At 44.3% G+C, this 26,612-nt stretch overlaps 1 protein-coding gene across 13 annotated transcripts in view; it reads right to left on the reverse strand.

Annotated features, from left to right (window-relative positions):
* RALGAPA2 (Ral GTPase activating protein catalytic subunit alpha 2) overlaps positions 1 to 26,612 on the reverse strand; it is a 336,447-nt gene that overhangs the window by 30,837 nt on the left and 278,998 nt on the right. Inside the window, exon 39 of one of the 13 annotated variants that reach the window (XM_032419578.1) lies at positions 11,952 to 12,829. The exons of 11 other annotated variants lie outside the window; for them this stretch is intronic. Coding sequence is in view for 1 of the 2 variants with exons in the window: in XM_032419577.1 (XP_032275468.1) it covers positions 19,157 to 19,217 (61 nt within the window). In the remaining variant the exon portion in view is untranslated. Of the gene's footprint in view, positions 1 to 11,951; positions 12,830 to 18,847; positions 19,218 to 26,612 lie in introns of those variants that run through there. One more of the 13 variants, XM_032419577.1, reaches the window with a different exon arrangement.

Consider the following 26,612-nt stretch of genomic DNA (forward strand, 5'->3'; position numbering starts at 1 on the left):
CAAAGATACTTTTGCTGGAATGATCACACACTAAGAATGACAAAATGGGCTGAACTAGAGAAAGGTCAACATACTATATGTATACATGGGCCTGTGTGAATGATTTCGATACAGCATCCTACTCTGCTTAGTATACTTAATCTCAAGTGAATCTGCCAATTTCAGAAAGCAAGTCCATTTTCACTCAAGTGTTCATCCATTCAAGAAATATGTGCTGAGTGCCCACCAATGCTTGGCAATGAGCACAGAACTGGGAAACGGGACAAACTCTGCCCCTACCCTGGTCAAGCCCCCATTCTAGCAGGGACAAGTGCACAGAATAAGGGGAACTGTTCTTTCATCAGTGCCAGGTAGGAGAGCAGGGACCAAAAGGGCACGTAAGTCTCAGAAGGGGTGGCCAGAAAGGGGCTAGCCAAGAAGGGCCAGGGGCAGGCAGTGGTAAGAGCATTTCAGGTGCGGAGAGGCATGAGCTGGAAGGAACCCTGGGGAGGTTCAGGAAGTGAAAGGAGACTGGAACCTCAGCGTAGCAAGAGAAGGGAGGGGGCGCAGTTGAAAGATTGGCTGGGGCTGGGTCACGGGAGGCCTGAATGGTCTGAGGCAAGGGAGCAATATGGCCTCACTTAGGTTTCCAGATCACCCTGAGAAGATCTGCCACCACTAAGGAGAGTCTAGAGTACCCTTGAGTTTGAAGAGGTCAATGCTGACTTGGTCTATATGATCAATCCAAGGGCTTGTACAAATGTCTCAATTCTTTGTACTTGTTCTTCGCCTATTTTCAGGACATATATATTTTGAGCAAGTAGAAATGGTAAGAAGGCTACCTGCAGATTTGAAACGACCAAAACCTCTGAGAATGGTCTTCACAGAGAAGGGGTCTGGTTGGGGGATGTGCCTGACTTGGAGGGAAGAGGAAATGGAGCAAGGCCGAGTTGGAAGCCGCCCTCCCAGGTGAAGCAGAGAACAATGTGTTATAGACAAGACAGTGGGCACATTCCTCACACAAGGACAGATGCTGTGCTCACAGAAATCTGGTAAAAAGGAGATTATTTAAGACAGCTGTGGATTGAGGAATGCTACCCTGAATCGACTGCTTAAAATATATCTACAGATATACTTTAAATCTAGTAAAAAGATGCATTAGCAGTTGCAGAGTGTCTGAGCTCAGAGAAGGGACAACTATGAATAACTTACAAAACAAGGAAATTAATGAGCCAGTTTCCTCTGTTGGCCCCACCACCAGTAGTTTTTGGAAGAGAGGATGCAGATGATCATCACCACATTTTCATTTCTTGGGCAGTGTTCTGAACAGTGATCAAAGGATAAAGCTTTAAAATGCTGACTGGTCTCGGATATGACACCAAAAGCACAAGCAACCAAAGGAAAAAATAGGAAAATTTATCAAGAAAGTGAAGGGACCCCCCCCCCAAAAAAGTGAAGGGACAACCCACAAGTCATTCTGTGGGAAATATTTGCAAATCATTTATCTGATAAGGGTCTCATATCCAGATTATATAAAGAACTCATAATTCAATAATAAAATGACAACCCAATGAAAAAATGGGCAAATGACTTGAGTAGACATTTCTCCAATTCAGAATATAGACACATGACCAACGGACATATAAAAAGATGCTCAACATCATTAGCCATTAGGGAAATGGAAATTAAAACCACACTGAGATACCACTTTAAACCCACTAAGATGGTTATAATCAAAAGGACAAGAATGAACAACAGAAAGTGTTGGTGAGGATGTGGAGAAACTGGAATTCTCATACCTTGCTGATGGAAATGTGAAATGGTATGGTTGCTGAGGAAAATAGCTTGGCAGTCCTCAAGAGAAGTGAAAATGTATGTTCACACAGAAACCTGTCCACAAACGTTCACAGCAGCGTTATTCATATTCATAACAGGCAAAGGTGAAAACAACCCAAAACGTTCATAAACTGATGGATAAACAAAATGTGGTCTATCCACACAATGGAGAGCCATAAAAAGGAATGAAATACTGAATGTGCTACAACATGGATGACCCTGTAAACACTGCTAAGTGGGAGGCGGCAGATAAGAAAGGCCACATATTATATAACTCCATTTATATAAATGTCCAGAATAAGAAAATCCACAGAGTTAGAAAAGAAATTAGTTATTGCCAAGGGCTGCAGGGAGAAGGGGAATGAGGAATGACTACCAGTGGATAAAGGGTTTCTTTTGGGGGTGATGAAAACATTCTGGAATTGGGGGTGGGGCAGAAGTACATTCGCAGGAAAGGAAGATGGAGGAGGGACTGGGGAGGGAGCCATGTCACAGAACCCTGGGAAGGGCACTTCTGGAAGGAGGAGCCTCCGCTTCGATGCACTTCTCTGTCCTTAACATCTTCCCTGGTATCTGCCACCCAGGGGAATACTCCATAGGTAGGCTGGGCTGGCATTCAATAATCCTAAATAAATGGACGAAATTCCATAATCATCAAGACAGGAACAGATGCCAGTTACAGCCTAAAGCCATACATCATTTTTTACAGAGATTCTGTTTGTCTTTCAATATAATGCAAATTTAAATTCTAGGACTGTTTAAGACCCCAAATAAATGAATCATTCAAAGTAAATGTCACAGCCTGGTAACGGATGAAGAGGATGACTTTACTGAACAACGTAACCAAATAAAATGGATGTTCGGGAAAAGGAAATTAAACACACAGAGGTATAAGATATTAGACTAGGTTTCAAACATTAGTAATACACTCCTGGAAAGGAAAGCAGTCCACTTCTGCTAAGAAAGAAGAAAAGACCCCTATAACCAGGTTTAAGAATAATTCTGAGGAAATGACAAGAGTAAGTGGAAATGGGACAGAGATAGGTTTGCTTCAGGCGATTAGATTACAGACTTTTGGAGGTCTGCTCCCACATTCCCACGTCCTTCCGGCACAGGGAATGGAAGGTCTCCCTCTCAGGATCTGAGATGCTCCAAGGGTGCAACGGATTGGATCTCTATTCATGCCAGCTCTGTTCAGGGGACTGACTCGTGAAGGAGCACTCCCCTTGCCGTCTCCTCCGGTGCTGTGCATATGCCTCACCTTTGGTAAATCACCAAGAGAGAAAGGACCCCACGACACTGCTACTCCAAGTCTCACGGCGCTAAAGCCATGAGCGACGAGAAAATCAGTCCTTGGGCCTATTTAGCGTTTGGAGAACGTGCTGTCAAGTGAGTGAGCAAGGACTGCACAGGCTGCTTGGCTGACGAAAACGCCCCAAGAAGTGCTGAATCAGTACGAACAGTAGAGAAGCCCATGGGCTCTGCCGCGCTTATGCCAACAGGGTGGTTTCTGGGAGGAAGGCAGTCAATGTCACCTGAACTGTTTCTCTTCCACAGATTCCCATTCACCCTAAAGACACGGCATGCGAAGGGCTAAAAAAGGTACTCTCAGCCTTAGCTGGAGCCATTTGGTTACCTCTGACACTCTGTTGGCATTCCACATCCATGTAAAAGTCACAACTAAATGTAAAACAATCAGAAATGCAGAACTGGCTCAGAAAGTCTGGAATGTTCTTTGTCGTGAGGTATAGAAAGGGCAGACAACTGAAATAGCAGTAAACATGGATTTTTCAGCTCTAACTTCATCGTCACTGACCGTAAGAGGAAAGTTATTGTGAATACATTACAGGTATTATTTAGTGCAATGTAATTTTAACTGAATGATCCAATATTTATGCTTCAAGCACTCTCGCTTTGGAGGCGAAAGTGCATCCCATGTGACCTAACAGATTAGTTTATATCTAGGTTGATTCTAAAAATAAAACAGATTCATGATGATATATGATAGATAGTAAGAGAACAAAGTCAACAAGGATAAAAAAATCTTCTGTGGCAGATATTCTGGTTATCCTTCTCTTGAAATATCCTCTACAGTTGCCCATCAACAACCCACTGGGCCCAGATGAAGTAGGACAGGGCTCAGGCGTGGGAGAATTAAATTTTCTGGCCCAAAGTATTTGTACCAAGCTCTATACAGACTTTCTTGATTTTTCATTTCTGCAAACACTTCGGGTGAAATACTCCTTTTTATGATGTTTGTAAGTTTGAGCTGTATTTTTTTTTTCTTTTGAACATTTAAAAACAAACAGAAATACATCTGAAAACAAAAGAATATTTCTATAAAAATAATTACGATGGTTTAACGGCATCTGAGTTTTCCAGGAAGATACTCATCTTAACACCAATTATCAGATGTCAAGGAGAAACTCCAAGAAAAGTTAGGGGGTTACCAAATGCAAGCGACCTAGAAACCAAGAATCAGCTCATATGAAGGGTGCCAAGTGGCCTCCTCTGGCCTATGCAGACTCTGCTTTACCGGGTAAAATAGGGCATCATCACACTGAGTGATAACTACCACTGCCGACCCGGCACTTGAAACTCAATACACCCACAGACTTATCAGTTGGAGCAAGAAAATGATCGAAACCTAACTGGAAAGTTGGGGAAATTCTAATGATACAAAGCTCCTCCACGATCAGAAGTAGCAAAACTATGTTTGCAACTCAATATTAAAGCAACTGATTTCTGGCAATTGAAGACAGCGTGTGATGCAAATGGTTCCCTTCGGCAGAAGCTACACCAAGGGGACACAAGAGTAGAGCTATCCCACTGAGTGTTCCCGGGGCGGGGGACATGCATAGATGCAGGGAACCGTAGAACCGCTCTAACCCTTGGTATGGCCAGGCCCGTCAACAGACATGGGCCCCGTGCAAATCCCAGGTGGTCAGATGAGCACAGAGAATGCTGGTTCCATGAAAGCGGAAGGGGCTTTGAGTAGCTGGACGGCCAAAAGCACCTTTTACTCCTCTTACATCTGTTCCAGGAACTGGGTCAGTGTTAGGTAAAAGCCATAAACGTATATGGAAATTAAATAACGTAGTGGGAAATTTTTATGTTTTGCTTTCAAGGTTGGTCACAGAAATTCCCAGGGGCTGATGGAATGACTCTGATTTCATGTCTGTTAAAAATTGTTTGTCTGGATGCAGGCCTAGCTGCTTTGCGTGGACCAGGGGATGTCTTTGAAGAAAGTAGTGTAGACAGACCACCCGTTTCCACTGGGCCCCGGAGCCTGCAAGGTGGTTGCTGTGCATTCCTGTGCTACTCCTACTTCCTGGGGAGAAAGGGAAACTGCCCACAAGGAAACTGGCAGAGATCTCAGGGAAAAGTAGGGCGTGACGTTCAGGCACGGTGGCTGCATGGCCTCGGACACAATCGGCAACACGCCGTGCACAGGATGCCCTTTTACAGAAGCACTCTTGGTCCTGCCAGCCCTCCGGGTAGGTGTCTGTCTGTGGCATATGCATCAAACTGCATCCTGAGTGTAAGTTAGCCCCAGGCCCAAGGCACCTCCGCTGAGGTGATGCCAACTAAAATGATCGTGTGCTTTCCACAGGCCAAGCACTGTGCTGGGTGTTTTATAGGTTGAATCCCATCCCATCCTTGTAACCACCTGTATGGTTTTTTTATTACTCTTTTCATTAGGGGAGGAAACCGAAGTGCAGAGAGCAAAACATGCTCTGTGCCCCTCAGATGGTAAATGCCAGGGCCTGGACTCAAACCCCAGCAGCCTGACTTTGGAGCCCCCACTCTCAGCCATGGCCCGGCCTCTTGAGGTCAGAATTCTCCCTCGAAGAGAAAAGCCTGGGGTAGCCACAACTAACAGAAGGCCCAGCTCCATCCCCTTCCTGGTATTTTTATGGACGCCTGAAGGAAGAAATGGAAGCTTTTTTCCTGTCCCCTCCAATTCAGACACTATTCTCCAACAACGTCAGGAGAAAGAAAACTTGGAAGATTTTTCCTCCTGCCAATTAAATAAATCTCAATGCTTAGGTCTCAAGTAAGTATTTCCAGCTATAACATGTCAGTGAGAAAAATGCCTGTGGGTTAGGGCAGGGACAGGGTGACTTTTTCACTTAAACCCTGCTGATGTTCGAATCCTCTGTCTGCAGGGTGGGACTTCCGCAGCACGGGCACCCCAGGTCAGGACATCCTCCCACTTGGGCGATGCAGATGCCTCCTTCTGTCTGTTGCTCATTCCTTAATTAAAACTACCTCCCACCCCTGGCAGGCCCACCCACATGCTGGCGTCCTCATCCCCCCAGGGCCTGGCACCTTGTATCTGACGGTGGACAGTGTTGGGTGACCACTGCATTCTTTGTGCTTCTGGTGATATTCCCATTCACGTGCTGTGGTATTTTCCATGGCTTTCACCTGACACTGCATAGTGTCATGCCAACGACCCCACAGGTTGTCAGTTACAGGAAAGCAATTTTCTCCATGAGCTACGGCTAAATCTGGCTCAGGGTAAACTGTGGGAGGGAAGATTTTGTGTGTGTGTTTTCTTTTGTACTTGGAGAATATATGTCATCAGGTGCAGAGAGAATATTCAATCCCAGTTGAGTGTGACATTTGGACAACAGATTCAACATCTATACTACATTTCAGTAGGTATCTTTGAGTATCTAGAAATTTTCCATTTTTCAGAGTAATGCAGAAGGAAATAAAGAAACAAGGCTGACCCAGTGGGAACAAAGATCAGAATCAGAAATTCTCTCATAGTAACGCATGCTTTAAAAAAGAAAACATACAGATAAAAAATGATGGGTGTCTACATCTTGATTTTATATGTCATTATATTCTGTGATTATTCTACTTCGCACTTTAAATGAAAACTGCCTGCTTTTATATTTTATATTCAAAATTCCCTGTTAGAAATCTTGTTCATTCTAAAATATATTTGTCACATTACAAACAGAAACAGCCCTGAATGCTGTTAAAGATCAAATTCCCAACTCACACAATTCTCTGGGACTTTCCACATTCGGATCTCATAAAGTCACTCAATATCATCTTCATGACTAAAAATATAACTGCAGTATTACTTAAAATTATAATCAAATCATTCTCCTGCAAATTAAGACACTTACTCTTGGAAAAATAACTAAATTGAATTAGGTGTGTCTTTTCTTGATAGATCAAAAGCAGCTCCATTAAATCACCAGCTTTATATTATTAATGGCATGAGACATGGTCCAGATGAGGAAAATGTCCTTTGGAGTCACTTTGTATTTTATTTAAAGAGAGCTGGAGATGTTCTTCACAATTCAAATGTGAAGTAGAATTGAATCACATGTCCCCAGACCAGGAAGGCAGATATGATCCCCATGAAGTAGACTATCCATACCAGAAAGCCCAGGTTCCTCTTCCCTCAATTCCTTATTACTTCGAATTATTATGCCTGCCACTCACCCATCCATCCATCCATCCATCCACTCTTGCAACCATCCATCCATTTACCCACCCTTCTAACATTCATTCCTTCCTTTCATCCACCCACTCTTCCAAACATCCATCCATCCATCCATCCATCTAGCTGATATTTACTTAATGCTCCCTATGACAAATCCATTGTTCTTCCTTCAGATGTAAAAAAAAAACTTCCTTGTTCCTCAATTCTCTTCAAACTCTTGGCTTCTATAATATATATAACACCCAACCATCACAGTAAGTGTTATAGTATTTTGTGGGGGATTCTAAAACACATTATGGCTCTGAGTTTACATTATAATTAGCCTGAGTTCTAGTGGGGCAAATCTCACTTAGAATAAAAGACAATCCTTATGAAATAAACAAGAACAACCTGCCTAGTGTTGGCACACTGCTCTTAAAAACAGGGCTTATTAGAAATAGGACTGAGAGAAGTCTAGATGTGACTGTCACTTTAGAAATTCCCTTTTGTAGCCATGAACCCATGGGGTCCTCTTGGAAATCTCAAACTATAGATGATGAAGCAGGGACAGGGAGCAGAAATGATCCTTTGAGACTACCCAGCTAGTACTGAGTAGGGCTTGAACTCAAGCCCAGGTTGATTTATTTCAAATCCTGGCCCCTTCTACTCTCTTATACTGTCTCAGTTTAATTTGAATATTATTTTAGTTAAGAATTTGCACTAGTCATGCAAAGTTAATTCACAGATACTGTTATTTGCTGACAGGGAAGGCGAAAATAGAGAAATTAGATCCTTCCCTCTCCCTCCAGAACCAAGAATAACAGTACACAATAAATTGGCAATTTTTATAGCTAAACTGAAATAAATGGTGACTACCAAGCTGAATTATTATCTGTATTATTGATGTAAGAGGCCAGAATTTAGAGTAATAAACTGTATTAATTCAATTCTTTCATTTATGCATCAGGGAGGGACTGGGAAATTTAAATGAGTCCATTTAAAGCAAAATTGATCTTACTCTGCTTATTTCTGGTCACTTCCTTAAGACAATCAGTATATAATTCTAAAGTTTTATTAATTAATTATTTCAAATGGACATTTTCAATGAGAAAATAATTTAGCTTCATCAGATATGTACTTTGAAGTTGCAACATGCTTCAGCACGGGAGAACAATGCAGCTTTTCACTGCAAGATCCATTTGGCTTTTGTTCCACAATCAAAACACCGAGAGGCAATAAGAAGGGATTGTTATTCTTCAACTGTGATAAAGCTTCTGGCAAATCCTTATTTTTTAATTATGTGCTACTCGGTGTCATTAAAAATCATGGAAGAGGGTACACTCGTCTTTGCAATGACTCTGAGCAAAAGAGGGACTAGAGACACATGTGTTGTGGAAGATAGCATGGTCTAAGCCAACCCTGTGTTCAGGCCACATGGCCCTAGGCAAGTAGCTTGCCTCTCAGAACCCCAGTTCCTCATCTGGGAAAGGGGGTTCAGGGCTTACCTGTAGGGCCATGTTGCAGGGAGGGGGAATGATGCCATATGGGTGTGGAGTCCAGGGGCCAGGTGGAGTGCTGCTCATGACCACAGTAGCACCCGTTAGTGGAACTGAAGAGCAGTTGTAAAGGGATAACTGTGGGGTGGGGAGCTCTGGCATCACAGAGCAGAGGATGGAAGGCAGGATGGCCCTGGGGCTGAGGACTGGTCAGCAGCCTGTATGGTGGCCAGACATCTGGCCCAGAGTCATGGGCCTTGATGAAGGCTAAGGCATCTCCTTGTCCCATGGCCTGAAACTGCTTCCTCCAACAATGGAGAAACATCTCAGGGGAAATGTTCTTCTCAACTAAAAACTGAAACAGGAAGACCAGGGACTAGGATAGTCATTGTTTTAAATCACGGAAACTTGAGTGCTGCCTACAGTGGATTCTGAATCTCATCAAGTATATGGGTGATTCACTTGTGAACTGATGTTTCTGACTATTCTTGCCCCATGGCTCCTTAGAAATGTCACTTTAGAAATTCCCTTGGTACTTTCTGTACTGCTCTTGCCTTCCAGGCTTCCTCATACCCACATGCTGATCATAGAGATGGGGTCCCACTGCTTTCATGGGACATCATGTAAGCATGCCCTGGGGATCCCCTGTCCTGGTATGTATTCGACTTGGCCTCTGAGGGTCAAGGAGAGTGCGTGAATGAGAGAATGTTAAAAAAAAAAAAAGTCTACACTTCCTCAGTCAGGAGTAATTATTTTTTGACTTCATGGAGACTATAAAAGACATCTACCTCATGGTCCCTGTCTTCTCCCCAGCTTACCACTGGTGCAGCATGACTGACCAGCAGGACACGCTTCCCAGGGCTTCTAGGTAGTGTTGAGGGGAAGGAGAGATGACACAGCATGGGGGTCTGGCACAGAAAGCCCCTGACACAGCCCTGGGGATGCCTCTGGGTGAGAAAAACAGCAGGGCAGAGGGAGAGGAAACCAGACAGGGTAGAGGACATTCAAAGAGCAGACAGGTCTTGAGGGGTGCCTGGCTGGCTCAGTCGGTAGAGCATCTGACTCTTGATCTCAGATCATGAGCTCAAGCCCCATGCTGGGCGTGGAGCCTACTTAAAAAAATAAAATAAAATGTTTGGGGCGCCTGGGTGGCTCAGTTGGTTAAGCGTCTGACTCGATTTCGGCTCAGGTCATGATCTCAAGGTTGTGAGAGGCTCAGAGCTCAGTGGGGTGTCTATTTCTCTCTCTCTCTCTCCTTCTGCCCTTCCCTCTGCTTGAGCTCCCTCTCTTTCTAAAATAAATAAGTCTTAAAAAAAAAAAACAAACACCAAAGAGCAGACAGGTCTAATGAATGGTGCAGAGAAAACTTAATCATGCACCACATTTTATAATTTTTAAGTGTTTTATTGAATTCGCAAGAATTTTTGCAAACTGGCAATAGATTCCTCCAAAAATATTCTTGAGATGGGGGATGGAAACATGCAAAACAATTTTAAGCATCTTTGTTTCTGCGATTCTCAAAGGGAGTGTGTCGCCAGGTCATAATGCCACCTACAGAGCACACGTGCCCTTCTGGGTGTAGCCGAAGTTCCTGGAAAGTTCAGCTCCAGTGGAGGCTATCTTTAATGCAGAGAATCTACTAACGTTGCTTGTACAGATTTAGTGAGAGAGATAAATGGGTTAACTTGTGACTAATAACAAATGATACGTAGGCCACTGAAATCATGTATCTTTTGGAAAAAGCACTTGCTGAGAGGAATTCTAAGGGCTGGGAGAAAGGAGCCCTTGTGGCACAAGGGCTAGGATCACTGGTCACTGTCAGAAGCTGCCATGAGAGCAAGCCATTTTCCCCCCTTGATGATCTGACCACTATAGAAGGAGATGCCTGCGTCATTTTCTACAGGGACGGTCCAAGAATGTGACTGTCTCATTGCATCTATCCGTGAGTGAGTGCCAGGGCCCTCCGTGGGTGATTATCATTAGCTGCCTGGTGTCACAAGCCAGGAGACACCATGGGACAAAAACTGGGGGGAGGTCAAAAGTTACCGAGCGGTGGTTCCCCACAAGTTTTGTGACAATGCTTATCTTATTATTAAAGGTGAGCAATCAGCCACCTAAAGGGCTTTTACCTTTGAACTTTTTGAAGGACAAATTAAAGGCACCTACTTCAACTTTTTATCACTTAGTAATGCTATAAAATTCCCTTGGTTAGGAGAGAATTAAAAATAAAGGCCACTGCATATCCTTAGAAAACAGTTATGTAGAGTTAATGATTTAAAGGAGACGAAATAGCAGACTAATTCACCATGGTGAAAATCGACTCCGCCACGTTACATGTACATGGTAAACCAAAGAATTCTTTATTTACTGAGAATGGTTTATTTTGAAAGAACAAACTCTGATCTCTCTCCAAATAGCCTTGTCCCTGGGTGTTTTGTTTTGTGTTTTGTTGTTGTGGTTGTTAGCTGGCCTCCTGCTTCTGCCAGGGAGGATCATTATCATTGTTAAATGCACGAATTCCTCAAATTGCCCATCCTGGAGTTGCCATATGCAAAGCAGCTGCTCTCTGCCAGGGCTTCTCCGGCAGGGCATGGCCACGACCTCCGCTCCAGCTGCCTGGTGACCCACATCTGGCTTGTTGCTGTGCCCCCAGCATCTGCTAAGTGAATTCTGCTAGTGCTAAAGAGCCGGTATTTTAAGAAAACACCATGCACATTTAGTGACAATCCATTTGGCCATTTTCACTTCATGCCAGGAAGACAGACATTCCTATCCATCCATCCATCCATCCATCCATCCGTCTATCCATCCACCTGTCCATTCACAAACATAATTATTACTCCTATTCTGTGCCAATCTTGTGCCAAGATTATTTGGAAAAATTCTCAGGAAATTCTATGAAGAAGGTATTGGCTATTTTCATTTTAAAGCTGAAGAAAGCAAGGCTCTGAGAAGTTAAAGATTAGGCCAACATTGGCAACTTCAGGTTCAACCTAATAATATGTCCTGAGCTGGAGGAAGGGGAGAGAAAGAGAGAGAGAGAGCGCGCGCACAAGCGAGGGAGAACGAGCCTGCATTCTTTCCAGAGAAAAATTTGAAACAGGTGGAAGGAACGAGGAGAGACACCTAAACCCAGCTGGAGGGTGCGGGGTTGGGGGGCTGGGAGAAGATGGGCACAGGAGACCACCTCCAGAGGCTGTTAGTCTGTGAAATCAGGAATAAGCCCTTTGATATAAGCAATAAATACAAATTCAATTTTAACACGTCATACATTTCTGTCCAAGCTGCACCACCCACAGTTTGACCTATCTTACAGGGCTGAACTATTTCTGACATGAGGTCTGGCAACTGTAAATATTCATGAACAAACCCCCTCAGCCCATTTAAAGCAAGCTCTTACTAATTACTAATTACTAATTAATGTGTTCTCACGTAAATCTAGTTGGTATCATGCACCCAAAGGACTACAGAGACGAGGTCACCTGAGAAGTTATAGGGTCTGGATGTTTGCTTGAGAACAAAGACAATGTTCTTAGAGAAAGAGGACAGGGACCTCTGCATCAAAGTCTAACAGGTAAGTGCCAAAATAACGACAAAAGTCCCTCCTAACCCTGTACACAGGCCTCTCATTGAGGACTCACGAGAAGGGCCAGCAGCTCCTCTCACTGAGGGTTTGCACGGTCAGCAACAGGGCCCGCTTTTAAATGAAAAAGTTCAAAGCCGGAGTAGATGGGCCAGAGTAAAAGCATATCCACACAAGTGGAGATGCTTTCAGCCCCTCTGAGCTCTGCCGGGGTGTTTCAGCCTTACCCGAAGTCACGGAGAGCGAGTTGCAGACATCCCCACACGAGACACAGAGGTGTTTTAGGCTCAACGCTCTGAAGTGAGGACGAGGCAGGGGAAAGCCATCTCCTTGATGGGGTGCACTCGTTTTGAAGCAGCGTGTCATCTTTTATCTTATACCATCTTATGAGGTGAGAGTACTATATTTACATTCCTCCTAGGGAGAGCCATTCCAAGTGAACGCACAAGAAATAATTCCACAAGTTATTCTTCTGCTGTTCTTATCCTGTGTCCAGAAATTAGATAAAACATCACAGAAAGATGGCTCTGAGGTGGCATCTGTTCTTCATCTACACTTCCAGAATTCCACCTGTCCCAACACTTGAGGTTCAAGGGGACCCACCCGACACCCGGGAGCACTGGACGCTGCGGCCCCATTTCTTTGCAAGACGCCCCTGCAAAGCAGCCTGAGTGCTGATGCCAGGGTGCCGTGCATTGATGACAGATGCTCTTACTGCTGTCGGAGGCTGCATCTGGGGCACTCAACTCAGCCCTGGATGCAGGAGATAGCCCTGGGAGGCGGTGGAGGGAGAGATGAGATGTGCGAAAATACGAAACTGAGTTCCAAGATGGAGAGGCAGAGGTAAGCCTACAAGTGTCAGGTGTTCAGCCATGCCTGAGCAGGCACCACTGGGAGGGATGACAAAGGGGCTGGACGACAGCCCCCGCTTTCAATGGCTCCATCTTTTAGGGAGGAAAATATACACCAGTGCAGCTAATGCAGAGCCAAAGGGAAGGGACGGTAATGCATAAACTCTTTAATCAAATGTAAGCTCACTAAATGATATCTGAGGGAGAGTAGGGAATTGGGGTCACCTGCTCTAGAGGCCATTGAGGCAGAGGGCCGAGCATGCTCTCCTTTGCCAAGGCAGAGAGGGAGGCAGAACTCTGCGGGAGAAAAGATGTGTCATGGCACCGTTTTTAGCACAGAAGGAAATGGGCTGATGGTGGAGCTGTTGAGGGGCTGTCAGAGCCCCAGTGCGGTGAAATTCGGTGGCTCTGTTTTCTTGCTCAGGGAACAAGGGACCCCGAAGCTAAGGACGGGTCTCCAGTTCTCTCAGTGGGCAGGGGCTGCATGGCATTCTCTTTCCTGGGACCGCTCTGGATGGAACTCACACAGACAAGAATCAAGCTGAAGTCTGTGGGCAGGATTAGTAAAAGTTTTCGGAGATGTCTTGCTCTGAATTCTGTGTAAGTAAACAGCCCCAGAAATACTGTATTGTAGCTACTGAAGTCTGAAAATGGGGTGATTTATGTATTAGGCTGAATCATACAAAATTGCTGGTTCTTGACCTACAAAAGTGGAAATTGCACGTGGTCACTGATCACTTTGGAAGGCCCACAGGCCGCGTAAGTTCCTCGAGTCAGCCTGGGCCACAGCCCCGCTTGTGGGTACTTCTTCTTCCCTCTCAGGCCACACGTCATGGGCTTGCCAGGGAGTTGGATGGCCTCCAGCATGCAGTGCTTTCCGAGCCCTTGAAACCACCCCACAAAGTCACCTCAGGGCTACTAAAATTCCCAATGCCTCTCTGTCCTACTGAACCGATTCCAGACCTTCATGGGTGGGTTTGCATGAGTTTTCTGAAGAGATCTCAGTCTGTTTGTAAATACCACCCGACTATGCCAAACGACTTAATAAGATAGATCTTTCCTAGCTCCGAGGTGATATTTACCTATTCCCTCTTCCGACACTGTTCCTAACATGAAGGCAGAATGAACTGGTGGCTGACAGAGAAGGTATACTCAAGGGTTGCAACAATAAATGAGTAATGGGGAAAAGCATCCCTGCCCAGGGCACAGAGGTACAGACAGCAGCATGGCGGCCGAGGGCATGGCCGATCTCCCCAAGGAGGCAAACACCAGGATGGCTTGCGAAGACTACAACCCATTGACCCTGTTTACTCTGCCGTCATAAAACTGGAGGTAGGTGAGTCATCCAAGTAGAAGGATTAAAGCCCTGGCCTTGTTAGGGTTGTTGGGTCTAGGGAAGGAGGTGAGTCTGTGCCCCAGGCCCCTGGAAGGGTGGGAGCAGTTACCCACCCATGTCTTGACAGCCATGCCAGACCCAGCCTGCGAGTCTGTGCATGAGCGAGGAGCCAGGCAGCGCCCTGCCACAGGCTAGAGAGGTCCTGGGCAGCTCACAGGAGGCTCAGGGTTCTGAATGCTGCCTGCAGGACCTTGGCAAGGTCTCCACCCTCCCTGAAACCCCAGTTGCCTCTGTAAAGTGGGCATATTGTAGAATCCAGTTGTTAATATATGTGTAATATATAATTTGTACAATGTAACATTAGCTAAATGCTAGTTATTGTTATTAAATGGATGTTTACCCTCTGCAAATGGGGAAATTAAGTCAGACTAGTGAGCACCAACAGCCCTGAATGTCCCAAAAACCTGGTGACTTAGGACACCCATGACTCCATTCCCTCTCACACACCACATCCCATCTGGTAGCAAATCCAAATCTGTCTAGAACCTGGCCGCTTGTCACCAATGCATGCCACCCCTGAGGAAGTCATTGTCTCTTTGTCCCTGGATTATGGCTGTAGCCCCCTCTCTGCTCTGCTAGCCTCTCTGTACCCAGCAGCAGGGGTCACGATGGGATGGTGTCACTCCAATGGCCCCATCTCACAGAAAAAGCTAAGTCCTTATGGCAGTTGGTGAGGCCCTACTGGGCCCTTGCCATCAATCACCTCTGACCTCTCTGTGTCTTCTGCCTGGAATGTTCTTCCCAGAACCCTCCTCACTTTCTTGGGAGGCACCCTGATCCAATCCTTCTCTCTCCTCCACACTCCTCACATTCTAATGTGCTCTGCATCTTCATGATTTGTTCTGCTTGCTATATGCCTCCCCCCACTAGAATGGAAGCTCCAGAAGGGCAGGCATTGTGGTCCGTCTTGGTCAGGGTTTTGTCCCAGTCCTGCAACCTACAGCCACAGTGCCTTAGGTGGCTGGCTGGCTGAAGGAACACAGCAGTGACTGACTCTGGCTTTTTGCCCCAGTTCAGAGCATCCAAATGAGGCCAGGGTGAGGAGGAGTCTGCTTCCATGGTTCTTGTGAATCCTCAAAGGAGGGGGTTCTTAATCTAGGTCTATGGACAGACCCCAGGAGTCTCTTTCAGGTGATGATCAGAATTCAAGGAGACCTTGGATTTCTATGGTACAAACTGCATCCTTATTTTCACTTTCCTCTAACTGAAATTAAGCAATTCTTTCCATTATGAATATGGACAATGAACCACAGTGGTACTACCTGTGACTTTGTCACCAGTGGAAATTACAGACATTTTCATATCACATCATGGTGCTGCTGAGGTCTCAAAATATTGGTTTCGCTCATCACTGCTTCAAAATTACAGCAGTTACAATGCCCACTGCTAGAGCTTAGTTTTTAATGCATGCATAACAATGGCCATATATTACTACATATGTGCTTGATTTGGAAAAGTATTTCACTATACCTGATTTACTTTGTAATCCTATGTTTTTTTATTTTCTGCATTTATATACACTCTGAGAAGGACAGGAGGTCCACGGCATAAAGGAGTTTGAGGGACCCTGCTGATGGGACAGCCTTTAGTTAAGTTCTAGGGTAACTGCTCAAGGTTGAGTCCTCAGAGGGCGTGAGAAGGGTGACAGCCCCTACCACTAACAGTATGGTTCAGTGCTGTCGCATCTGTCCAACCTCCCTATCTACGACTGACATCAGCTCATCTTACAGATGTGGAAACAGCCATGGAGAGGGGGTACTGCTGAGGTCCAGCTGGGAGCAGGATTCAGATCTAGGTTTCTAGCTCTAGAATCCTGAGCCAGTGTCAAGAGGGGCGCCCGTAAAACTCTGCAGTTTGAGCAAAACAAAATGGACTTCCAAGCTAGAGTGGAATACACACACACACACACACATACATACATATGCTTTTTGTCTAACAACTAAATTCAATATATTTACTTTGTCTTTGCAGAATACTTATGCAAAATGGAGCCTGAAAAATAAATCGTTTAGGAAAAAAGGGCATGACCTGGCTCATTTTCCACTGGAAAAGACCTGATGTGTGGGAAGGAGGAAGGGGAGTAGACTATGAAACAGACCCTGCTGCACGAATAGCTTTTCACGTACCATTGTATTTGCCATCCCTTTTCACAGATGTGGGAGCTGAGGCTAGGAGTAATGGCCTAACTTGGCCCAGGTCGCTCTCCCATTTTACAACTAAGTGGCTTGACTGCCATTTGATAATAAAGATACTGAGAAACACCTGAGACCTAACATTTGTCCTTTTTTTTTTTTTTTTTTAAGATTTTATTTATTTCTTTATTTGAGAAGGAGAGAGAGAGAGCACAGGCAGGGGGAAGAGAAGACTCTCCACTGAGCAGGGAGCCCGACACGATGTGGGGCTCGATCCCAGGACCCTGGGATCATGACCTGAGCCCAAGGCAGATGTTTAGCCGACTGCACCACCGAGGTGCCCCCTAACATTCGTCCTTCTAAGCGATCCTAGTAACTCTTCACAACTAGTTACCACCGGTCAGACCCAGTGCCTGGCTGGAAACGTTTTTCTCATTTCAGTTTCCTAATGGTAGCTCCTGCCCTGGGGGCAGGGGTGGGATTCCCCACTAGAAAAGCTCCAGGCAACAGTCACAGCCCCTCTGAATCAACAGCTACATGCACAGCTTCAGAGCAATACAAAACAGGTAATTTAATTTCATAAAAGGATCTTTCTACAGTTTGTTTTTTTCCTCCCAGCCTATTGAAATGTACACACCACGAGGACAAAGTACAAGGTGCTGTTCGGCTGTAATTTTACTTCTGCACATATTTAATGTGCTGCTGGGGATGAAACATTTCATGGTTCCTGTGCTCAGTAAATGAAATAAATCAATGTGTTTAAGAGAGAGCGATTTTTTTTCCCTTGCTGTTTGGGGGGAAGAGCTCTTTACTTTTCTATTAACATGAACTTAATGAACCATTTCACATTCAAAACCCCTTAGAAAGGTCGTAATGCCTATTTCCTAATTAAATTTTTTTAAAGTCAAATAATGCTAATTTTCTTTTATATCTCCACATGGGGAGCAGTGCTTTATAAAAAAAAAATTACTGGAACAAACAACAGCATTGAGTGAAGGACTATTTCAGTGAGTTAAAGATCGATGCTTGTAGGGCTTTGTAAAGGAAGACAGAGAGAGCAAAGACATGGCCCAGCATTTTATTAAATATAACCAAAGAACCACAGAATTTGGGTTGCCATGGAATCCAGGCCTCAGTGAAGTTTATCGTTGGGTGTCAAGTTGGTGTGATGCTTCAAAAGGAGCAGCCATAAAGCCAACACGCTTTAAGCAACAGTGGTCACTCCACATTTAGGTGCCTTTGCTCGGATTTCCTTTACATCCTGTATTAAAAGCGCCGAGGCTTCGTGTGATGCAGAAACAGGTACTTGAGGCTCACTGCTGCTTCGTTCTCAGGCCGGTCTGATTTTTTCCCCTCCTAATTGCAGCAGACAGCATCGGAGCTTTGTCAGCGTTACCTGCTCTGAATAGAAGCACTCTCGGGCCGCCTCGTCAAAGACCAGGGAAGAAAGCAGGCTCTCTGGCTGGCAGCGGTCTTGGATTCTCGCCCCCGGCCATACTGTGCAATCACGCTGTTTATTCCACTGTAACAATCAGACGGCGCGAGCGCAGCACCTGGTCCTCCCGGCCGGGCCTTCCTTGGCAGCTGACGGGCAACCTCGCTGCCAGGTGGTCATGCTTCAATTACATTAGCTAGCCATTCTAGGGTTAACGAGGACCCACTTTCTTCAGAATGCCCAGGGAAAATCAGTTCTTCATAAAGGACAGTATGCCTTTTGTTGATCACTGAACAATGTTGCTGAAAATCCATTAAATTAAATTCTCTTTATTGGACTGCATAATGCAGTCGCGATAGCCTCAGCGAGAAGTTTGCATGTTTATTTACCAAATTTCTGAATAATTTATACATGGATCCTGGCTCTTCTTTCATTTAGTGGCCAAATGTTTCTTCGGAATGGAACAGTGTGGTTTTGCCTTCATTTTAATATGGGTTAATGCTCGCTTGCAAAAAAACAAAAAAAACAAAAAAGACAAAAGCAGACTGAATTGAAAACCGGCCAGAAGAGTCAGTCTCACTTTAACTCAGAATTCATATTGCAATTTTCTTTTGCAGGAGGACTTTTAAATATATTGGCATGAACTTATGTAATATGCTTTTTCTTCTTCATATGATCACCATTTTTATAGAGAGATGGAAATAAGAATGGGGGGTAGGACGGCTGCTGAGCTGCTGGTCGGGGGACAGTGGCTGAGGCTCAGGTGGAGGTGAGCCTGGGTGGAAGAGCACAGAGTGGCTGAGTTAGATGCGCGGCCGGGGCGCCCTCGCACCCACCACAGCTGCTCCCTGCAGGCCTCACGCGACAGGCGGGCAGGACAGCAGCAGACGGGAGCCCCCTTGCCCTCTTCTTCCTTTGCTCTTTTCCCCCCAGTATCGACAGGGGTCCCTGGAGGAGCCCTCCTTTCTTGTTCCGACGGGTGCTTTAGGTTCCCGACAGTTAGACGCCCTGGCCGGCAGCCTGGGACACGCGGCCAAACAGTCTGAATGTGTTGGAAGAGCTTTGAGTGGAAGACGTGTAAGGAAAACAACCGTATAGAGATATCAACAGTCGTTTAGATAATATTTTCCTAGGAATTTAGCCTTAGCTGTTTGGGAGATAATTTAAAATAGGATTTTTTTTTTTAATTCAGAGGAAGCATTAATAAAAACAACAACAAAAAAGTTAGATATTAGGTACATACTAGGTACCAAAAGAACATAAGCCAAACAAAGAAAAAATTTCTATTGAATTTCACTTTCATTTACGGGAGCGGGGGAACCCTACCTTTTTTCAGAGATGAGGAAGAGCATCGGAATAAATTTAGGGAGAAAGGTAAATTTTAGTTGATATGCAAATTACAAGTACTGTGTGAGAATATTTGTAGCAATTAGTGATGGAGCAGTCCGAGGTGGAAGGCATGAGAAAACAAGCACTCGGGGAGAGCACTGGCCTAGTGTGAGTGCCTCTCCACTCACTGGCCACGGTGCTTGGGCAAGTCCCTGCACTTCTTTTTTTTAAGATTTTATTTATTTATTTGAGAGAGAGAGAGAGAACGAGTGGGGGAGGAATAGGGGGAGAGGGAGAAGCAGGCTCCCGGCTCAGCAAGGAGCCTGGTGTGGGGCTCGATCCCAGGACTCCGGGGTCATGACCTGAGCCGAAGGCAGACGCTTAACTGACTGAGCCACCCGGGTGCCCCGCCTGCACTTCTTTCTGAGCCTCAGTTTCCTCTCATGTAGAATGGGACAACAACCCCACTCCCTAGTTACGATTAAATGCACATAAAGCTGTGTTGCTGTGTTACACACACCCCAGGGGCTCACGTAAGGATGACTGGCTAGTAGACATTTTACTAGAATGTCATCAACTTCCAGTTCGCTGAGGCACCTCCCCTTGGCCCTCCGTCAACCTAGCCTGATTCAAGCTAGGAGCACGCACTCAGGCACTCTCGGCCCTGTAACGTAACCACTTCATTGATTTCCTTTGCAGTCAAACCTCCAAAGCAAAAGCAAATTAGAACCCGGTGCCAGAACAAAGCAAACACCAAAGAATAACTTTCTGTTATATTGCTGGTGGAGTATCAAGAGCACAGATTACAATCGGACATTCAGAAGTAAATGTTTTAGTTTTGCTTCCTGATCATTTTCGATAAACGCTTTGCCTTTGCCTTGGCATTTATCTTCCTGAGGCAGGCTGGTGTCTGGTCACAATGTACGGCTCTAGTAACATTATCTCTGAATTATAAGATCCACCTTGAACAAGGCTCCAGCACAAAGGTATTAGAATGTGCTGGTGACAAGCAGACGCTCTTTTGCAGCTCAAAAACAATGGCTGAAGCTTCCGTATGAATAGGCAGAAAGCACATCAAAGGCAGGCTTTTATGGAGAAAAATTGTGTGATGTCCACTTTAATCTCTCTCAAAATCTATGCACAAACTGAACCCAATTTCATTTTTCACATAAATGCTAAGGCTTGATAACAAGGACATCTTTTTCTTTACAGTTAAAAGAGGAGGAGACAAAGATATGCTAGCATGGCCTTTGAACTTTCTAAAGCTCTATCAATGAGCCATGATACTTAACCACTGATACAAGGGCAGAGATTTTACAATAGCTGCATTTAAAGCATTCTGACTAAAACCATTCATTATTATAGATTAAAGAATAGCACTGATATCTACACTTTCTTTAAAGCTGCATAGTTTTTATACTTTTAACCCTTTGATCAATCTCACAAAGGTCTAAAAAGGTAAGATGGTAATATCACAAGGGTTTATAAAAATACAGTGGTATAGGGATGTCATTTGAAGGGGGTCACATTCATTTCTTGGATGAGGAAGGATGCAGAAGCAGCACGTTTTGAGGTAGAAATGGGGGGGATGGTTCTCTGGTGAACAGATGCCTTGGAATGGAGATAATCCAAGCAGTGACTCTTCTGACATTGAGTTGTTTGTGGGGGGTGGTGAGGGCTATGAAATGGTGTCTTCAGATGCCTCCCGATCTCCACTTTCCTCTCCTTGTACCTCTGGGTCCCTCTTGAGCCTTGGGTGTCCCATAACAGGTGCCCTCATTGTGAAGTTGGTGCTGTTTGTCTTTCACAGTTTCCAGCCAGCATCCCAGAGTCCCCCACTTGCTCCCGCCTGCCCGGCTGCTCCTCGTCTCACGCAACATTCTTGCGGGTGGAATCCAGGCTCTGTGGTCAGACTGCTGGTGCTCCAATCTCCCCATCCCCACTCACCCAGCTGTGTGCTCATGAGGAAGTCAGTCCACCTCTTTGAGCCTCAGACTCCTCGCGGGTTAAGGGTGAAAACAGTGATCCTACACAAATTGCTTAGTACGGTGCCCAGCACAAGCTAAGCCCTAGATAGATGTTTGCCATTACCTGCCATTTCCGGCTTGGAAAGAAACCATGGAGGTTCCTGACCCCACCTCCCACAAAGCAGCAGCAAGCCTTTCCTCCTAGGCCTTGGGCATCCATGAATCCCTGCTAAGGGGGCTGCTAATGCCTCATGGCAGCAGCACTCATTCCTGGCTGCATGTGAGAATAATCCGGTGATTAATCCGCACTGATGAAGCTGGACTCCAAACCAAGTCACCAGAATCTGTGGAGCAGGTCCTGGGCATCAGTCTGTACTGCACTTCCCCATGGGATGCTAGGGTTGAGAACCAGGGCTGAGGACAGTGCGACACAAACATTTCCCCTGGAGTCCTCCCCCTTTGCACAGGGGCACAGAATGGGAAGGGAGGACCTTCAGGGGTCCGGAAGCTGGGCCGGAGGGACCTGCAAGCAAGAAATGTGTTCGATCTCTTATCTTAAAAACAATGCAAATTCCTGGTGTGTGTTTATGTTAATAAAAAATGTTGTAAATGATTTAACACCCAGTACTGCTGCTGATCTGCAAAGATGAGTTCTGCTTCTCATGGGACCCAACTGGCTCATTGCCTGGTTTCCCAACGTGAGAAGCTCTAATGTAATGTCTGGCTGTCCCAGGGGTGTTTGAGTTTCGAAAGGAGGTTCGTGAAGACAGAGAAGTCTGTGATCCGAAGGGCTGGAGTCAGGATGGCAGAAGGGCAGGTGACAGGACAAACACACTGTCAGAGGCTGGTTCTGTGTAGGAGGGCTACTGCCTGACATTTGCTCGGCCGCTAGAATCAGAAGTTCAGGGGAGCCTTTAACCCAATCCTGGCTTTGGTGCAGCTCGTGGCCCTGACTAGTCCACATCTCCCAGAAAGGGCTGCTCCTGAAAAAAGCTTGTTTTAAAAACCAAAAGCAAAAAAGACCAACCACCAAGCCCTCTTGCCCAGCAGGGCTACGTGGTGGGGATGTGTGCGAAGAACCTCTCAATGGAGCCTCCCTTGCACAGCACCGAAAACACTTCCATCACCTTGAACTATCAAACAGGTGTTTAAGACTCACATTTCAGTGGGATTTTAATTATAAATAGATTTTATCAGTTTGTCCAATGCCTTTACCATTCTTAGAACCAGCCCGTAAGAAGTATACTCTTGAAAAGAAAAACTGGCAAAATCCAGCAACGGCTTTGAAAGACGCCATAAGAAGGTCTGAATTTGTAGGCATTTTCTGAAAAGCTGAAATCATGACACAGCTGAAACTAATGGAGCCTACCAGCCCTGAACAATTTACATCTGTTTTGGGGGAAAAAAAAGATTTTTAATGAGTGGATTTATGAGTGGAGTCTATTTTCTTCTTAGAGCCAAAAGTATTTCTCCTGCTGAAGGACCTTTCTCTCCCTTCAACAAGAGCTGTGGTCAGTAAAATTTTACATTCTTATTTAACTACATGTTCATAACAGAAATCAAACCCGTGAGCTCCTCTGACTGTTGCATGGATGTGTAGGTCTCTAGTTAGCAGGAGTACACAGGTAAAAATAGAGAGCTACAAAACAACAAAATTTGAGATTTTTGTTTCTTTACAATTTCTCCATTTTGAGGAGAAACAAGTGAGAACCATTTAGAGAAATAAAAAACAATTCTAAACTAATTTTACATTAAACACATATGGTGGCAGGTTATAAACCTTTTTCTGGAATTGATTTTTAAAGCCCTTATCACAAAACAGGGTTGGAGACACTCCATATAATAACAATAATAAAATAACACCCGTTGGGCACAATGCCCAGAGAAAACAGCTACGCAAATATAAGGCGAAAGGAAAAGGATGGTCTCAGGGAGAGACCAAAATGGTTCAAGAAACGGCAACGTCGACACTCGGGGCTTCCATGGAACGAGCGGCCTCCCAGATGCAGCCCTGGGTTCTGGCAGATGTCCTGTTTGGCAGTTAAACCCTTCTCACAGCCTGCGCCCCCCGCCCGTCGAAAACCGCCGTGCACGCAGATTTCTTTGCACAGTTAATGGAGTTCATATTCATATATAATACACATCTTGAGAATCCAAAAAATTAGGTTGAACTACATGAAAATGCGTTTTTGGATAGGCACCAAATAGTCAAATATCAGCAATTTCATTTACTTCAAGCCAATTTAAAGCAAGGAGTGGGGAGCTCATCCCACAACTATCTCTCATTTTTCATCAACATAAAGCTTTTTTCAGGGGCGCCTGGGTGGCTCAGTTGGTTAAGCGTCTGCCTTCGGCTCAGGTCATGATCCCAGGGTACTGAGATCAAGCCCTGCCTCAGGTTCCATGCTCAGTCGGGAACCTGCTTCTCTCTCTCCTTCTACCTGCCACTCCCCCTGCTTGTGCTCTCTCTCTTTCTCTGTCAAATAGATAAATAAAATCTTAAAAAAGGAAAAAAAAAGCTGCTTTCAGAGCACCTCTAGAGGGGATGGGGTGGGACAGTTCCCGATCAGGCCACATCAACAGAGTCAGAGGATCCCTGCCCCTTATCAATGGTGTCTCCAAGGAGGGTGCCTGGTCCCCGACTACAGACAACATTCTGCTCAGCAGAGGTTCAGGAAGGGAGAGTAAAGGGTGGTGCTCTTCTAAAGGTCCCAATCCCACACATGAGCACACTGTGGCAGCATTCTAGCTGCCTTTTGCACAATTATTCTTCTAACTCTTAATCCTTTTTGTTTTTATGCTTACCGTGCATGGGGTACTTAGTTTGGAATAACTATAATATTGATTTTCAAATCTATTAACTTTATAATTGTTAAATGGGAACACAAATACAGTTTCTCTCCAATTCTGATGGGGTAGGTAAAAATAGTTTTTGAAGAAATGAATATTCAGACATATATATATATATTTTACCATTATAGGTAAATATATATAAAAGTATATATTTTACCATTATAGGAATAAGAGTTAATATTGTGATGAAGAAATACAAGCTGAATGTGGGACTCTATTCTGTGTTAGGGTAGAAAGAAATTTTATGACTTGAGAGCAGCCGACTGGGTAGAGTGGAGTTTAACCTCCAATATTAAATAGTCTTTAAGAAAAGGCATGAACCATAGGTATTATTTTTTAAAATCAGCGTTAAACAGCCGATCTTAGTTTGTAATAGATTTTTTGAATGAACATGGCTAGTTTTACACCATGTGTCATAGAATATCAAATTTGTCAGGTCTTTGAATAGATAATAACAAACCACCTCTATGTCCAGACAGAATTTTACAACACACTAAAAATTAAACAAATAATGGAAGTTTTAAAAATATGTTTCTTGAGTGTTACCATTTTCCCAGAAGAAACAAACTCAATTGTTATTCCATTACTTTTAATAAAACCTATGCTATAAAATTTCTTGGGCAATTCCATAAAGGAGATACTGGAAAACAGTAATGACATTTTATTTCTGACATTCAAGCATTTCTAGAACTTTAATTTCAGAAAGGAAAAGCTCAAACTAACAGGTATATATTCACTGCATTGAAAGGAAACGTAGCTTTTTTTAAATTTGAATCTTTTTTTTCATTTCATTTTATTTAAATTCCTGTACAGTTAACATACAGTGTTACATTATTTTCAGGTGTACAACATAGTGATTCAATAATTTGAATCTTGACTCTCACCTAAGAGAAAATTATAAAAACTGATTAATAATTCACTTGCTTAGGAAGGGATCTGACTTTGGGTTTGTGAATATATAATGAAGGAAAAAGTAAATTTGCTTTCAAGTTAAGACTTAACAGAAGTTTGTTGAGTCCATAATTAGCACCTACCCGGGCGGGCTTTCTAGAATCTCAACAAGGAAAACCTGGAATGCAAGTCCCATTCAACAACCTGAGAAGACGGAGCGCTTTTCACAGGCAAAGAACACATTACGAAGTTCATTAATTAAACAGTGCGGGTGGAGCAGATGGATGCTACCTACGCTCGAATGACGCTAAATTGGGACAGAGGTTTGCAGTCCTTAATGAGGCTCCATAAAATGAATGATTACATAGTGATCACAAGTAAACAAGCCTGTGAGGAGAGCTGGATTATCAGGGCAACAAGTCCTGCAACATGGTAACAAGAAGACCAACGTGAGTGGAAGTATCCAGTACACAAAAACGCCTCTGAGATCATTCAATCCCAGGACCCTTCCAGAGGCCGAGGAAAGCGGTATGGGGCTACAAAGGGTTAAGCATGAAATGACAGTGGGGCAAGAATATGAAAATGCCTGGCCATGGAAATGAATGGGACAGAAACCTTTTTGTCACATATTAAGTGCATTATTGAGAATGAGACTCTCAAGATTCCTTTTATCTTTGCAGAAAAACAGAAATGCAAAATGTCAGGTACTTGGGCTTTTTAAACTAAAAGGCTTAGCAGAAGCAGCTATCCAGAAAACGTGGGCATTAAGATGATTTTTTTAATGACTTTTTTCCCTCTTATTGCTAATTAAATTTTTACTTTTTCAGCTATGTCAAACCCTTAACTTTTTTGGGGGGGCAGGGGCTCCTAATTAGCCTTTGTGCACATGGACTTGTATACACACTCAAAAGAAATTTTGTAGACTCACAGGTAAAATAGAAACTTATTTTGATATTAAAAATTTGCTATGAATATTTGTTGTTCTCTGGAACTTAAAATTTTGAAATGAAGACTATACCCCTTTAGAATGATCTGTTATATTTTCCAGTTTAGGCATAATATAAGCTCATTAACAGTAATTGAGAACTTTGGAACAAGGGTATCCAGAGAACACAGGGTAGCTATGTATTATAGTGTAGCTCAGAGGTCGGCAGTAGTTAATGGGGACCCCCTGCTTCTGTCCTGTGGCCCCCATTGGGATGCCCCATATCGTTATGCCTGATCTGTATTTCCTTGGCTTTGATTTTCTCAGTACACATGTCCTTTACCATAAGTTTCTTCAAATCCATTTTTGAAAGATAGAATATAAATAGATTCAACATATACAAATCAGTGTCTTGCTTGCAAGATCAGAAACATCACCATGATGGAACTGTGCTCTCAAATATTCATCAAGGCAAAAGCACAAGGAGTCA

This window comes from Phoca vitulina, unplaced genomic scaffold (genome assembly GCF_004348235.1).
Source record: "Phoca vitulina isolate PV1807 unplaced genomic scaffold, GSC_HSeal_1.0 scaffold22, whole genome shotgun sequence".
Lineage (NCBI taxonomy): Eukaryota > Metazoa > Chordata > Mammalia > Carnivora > Phocidae > Phoca > Phoca vitulina.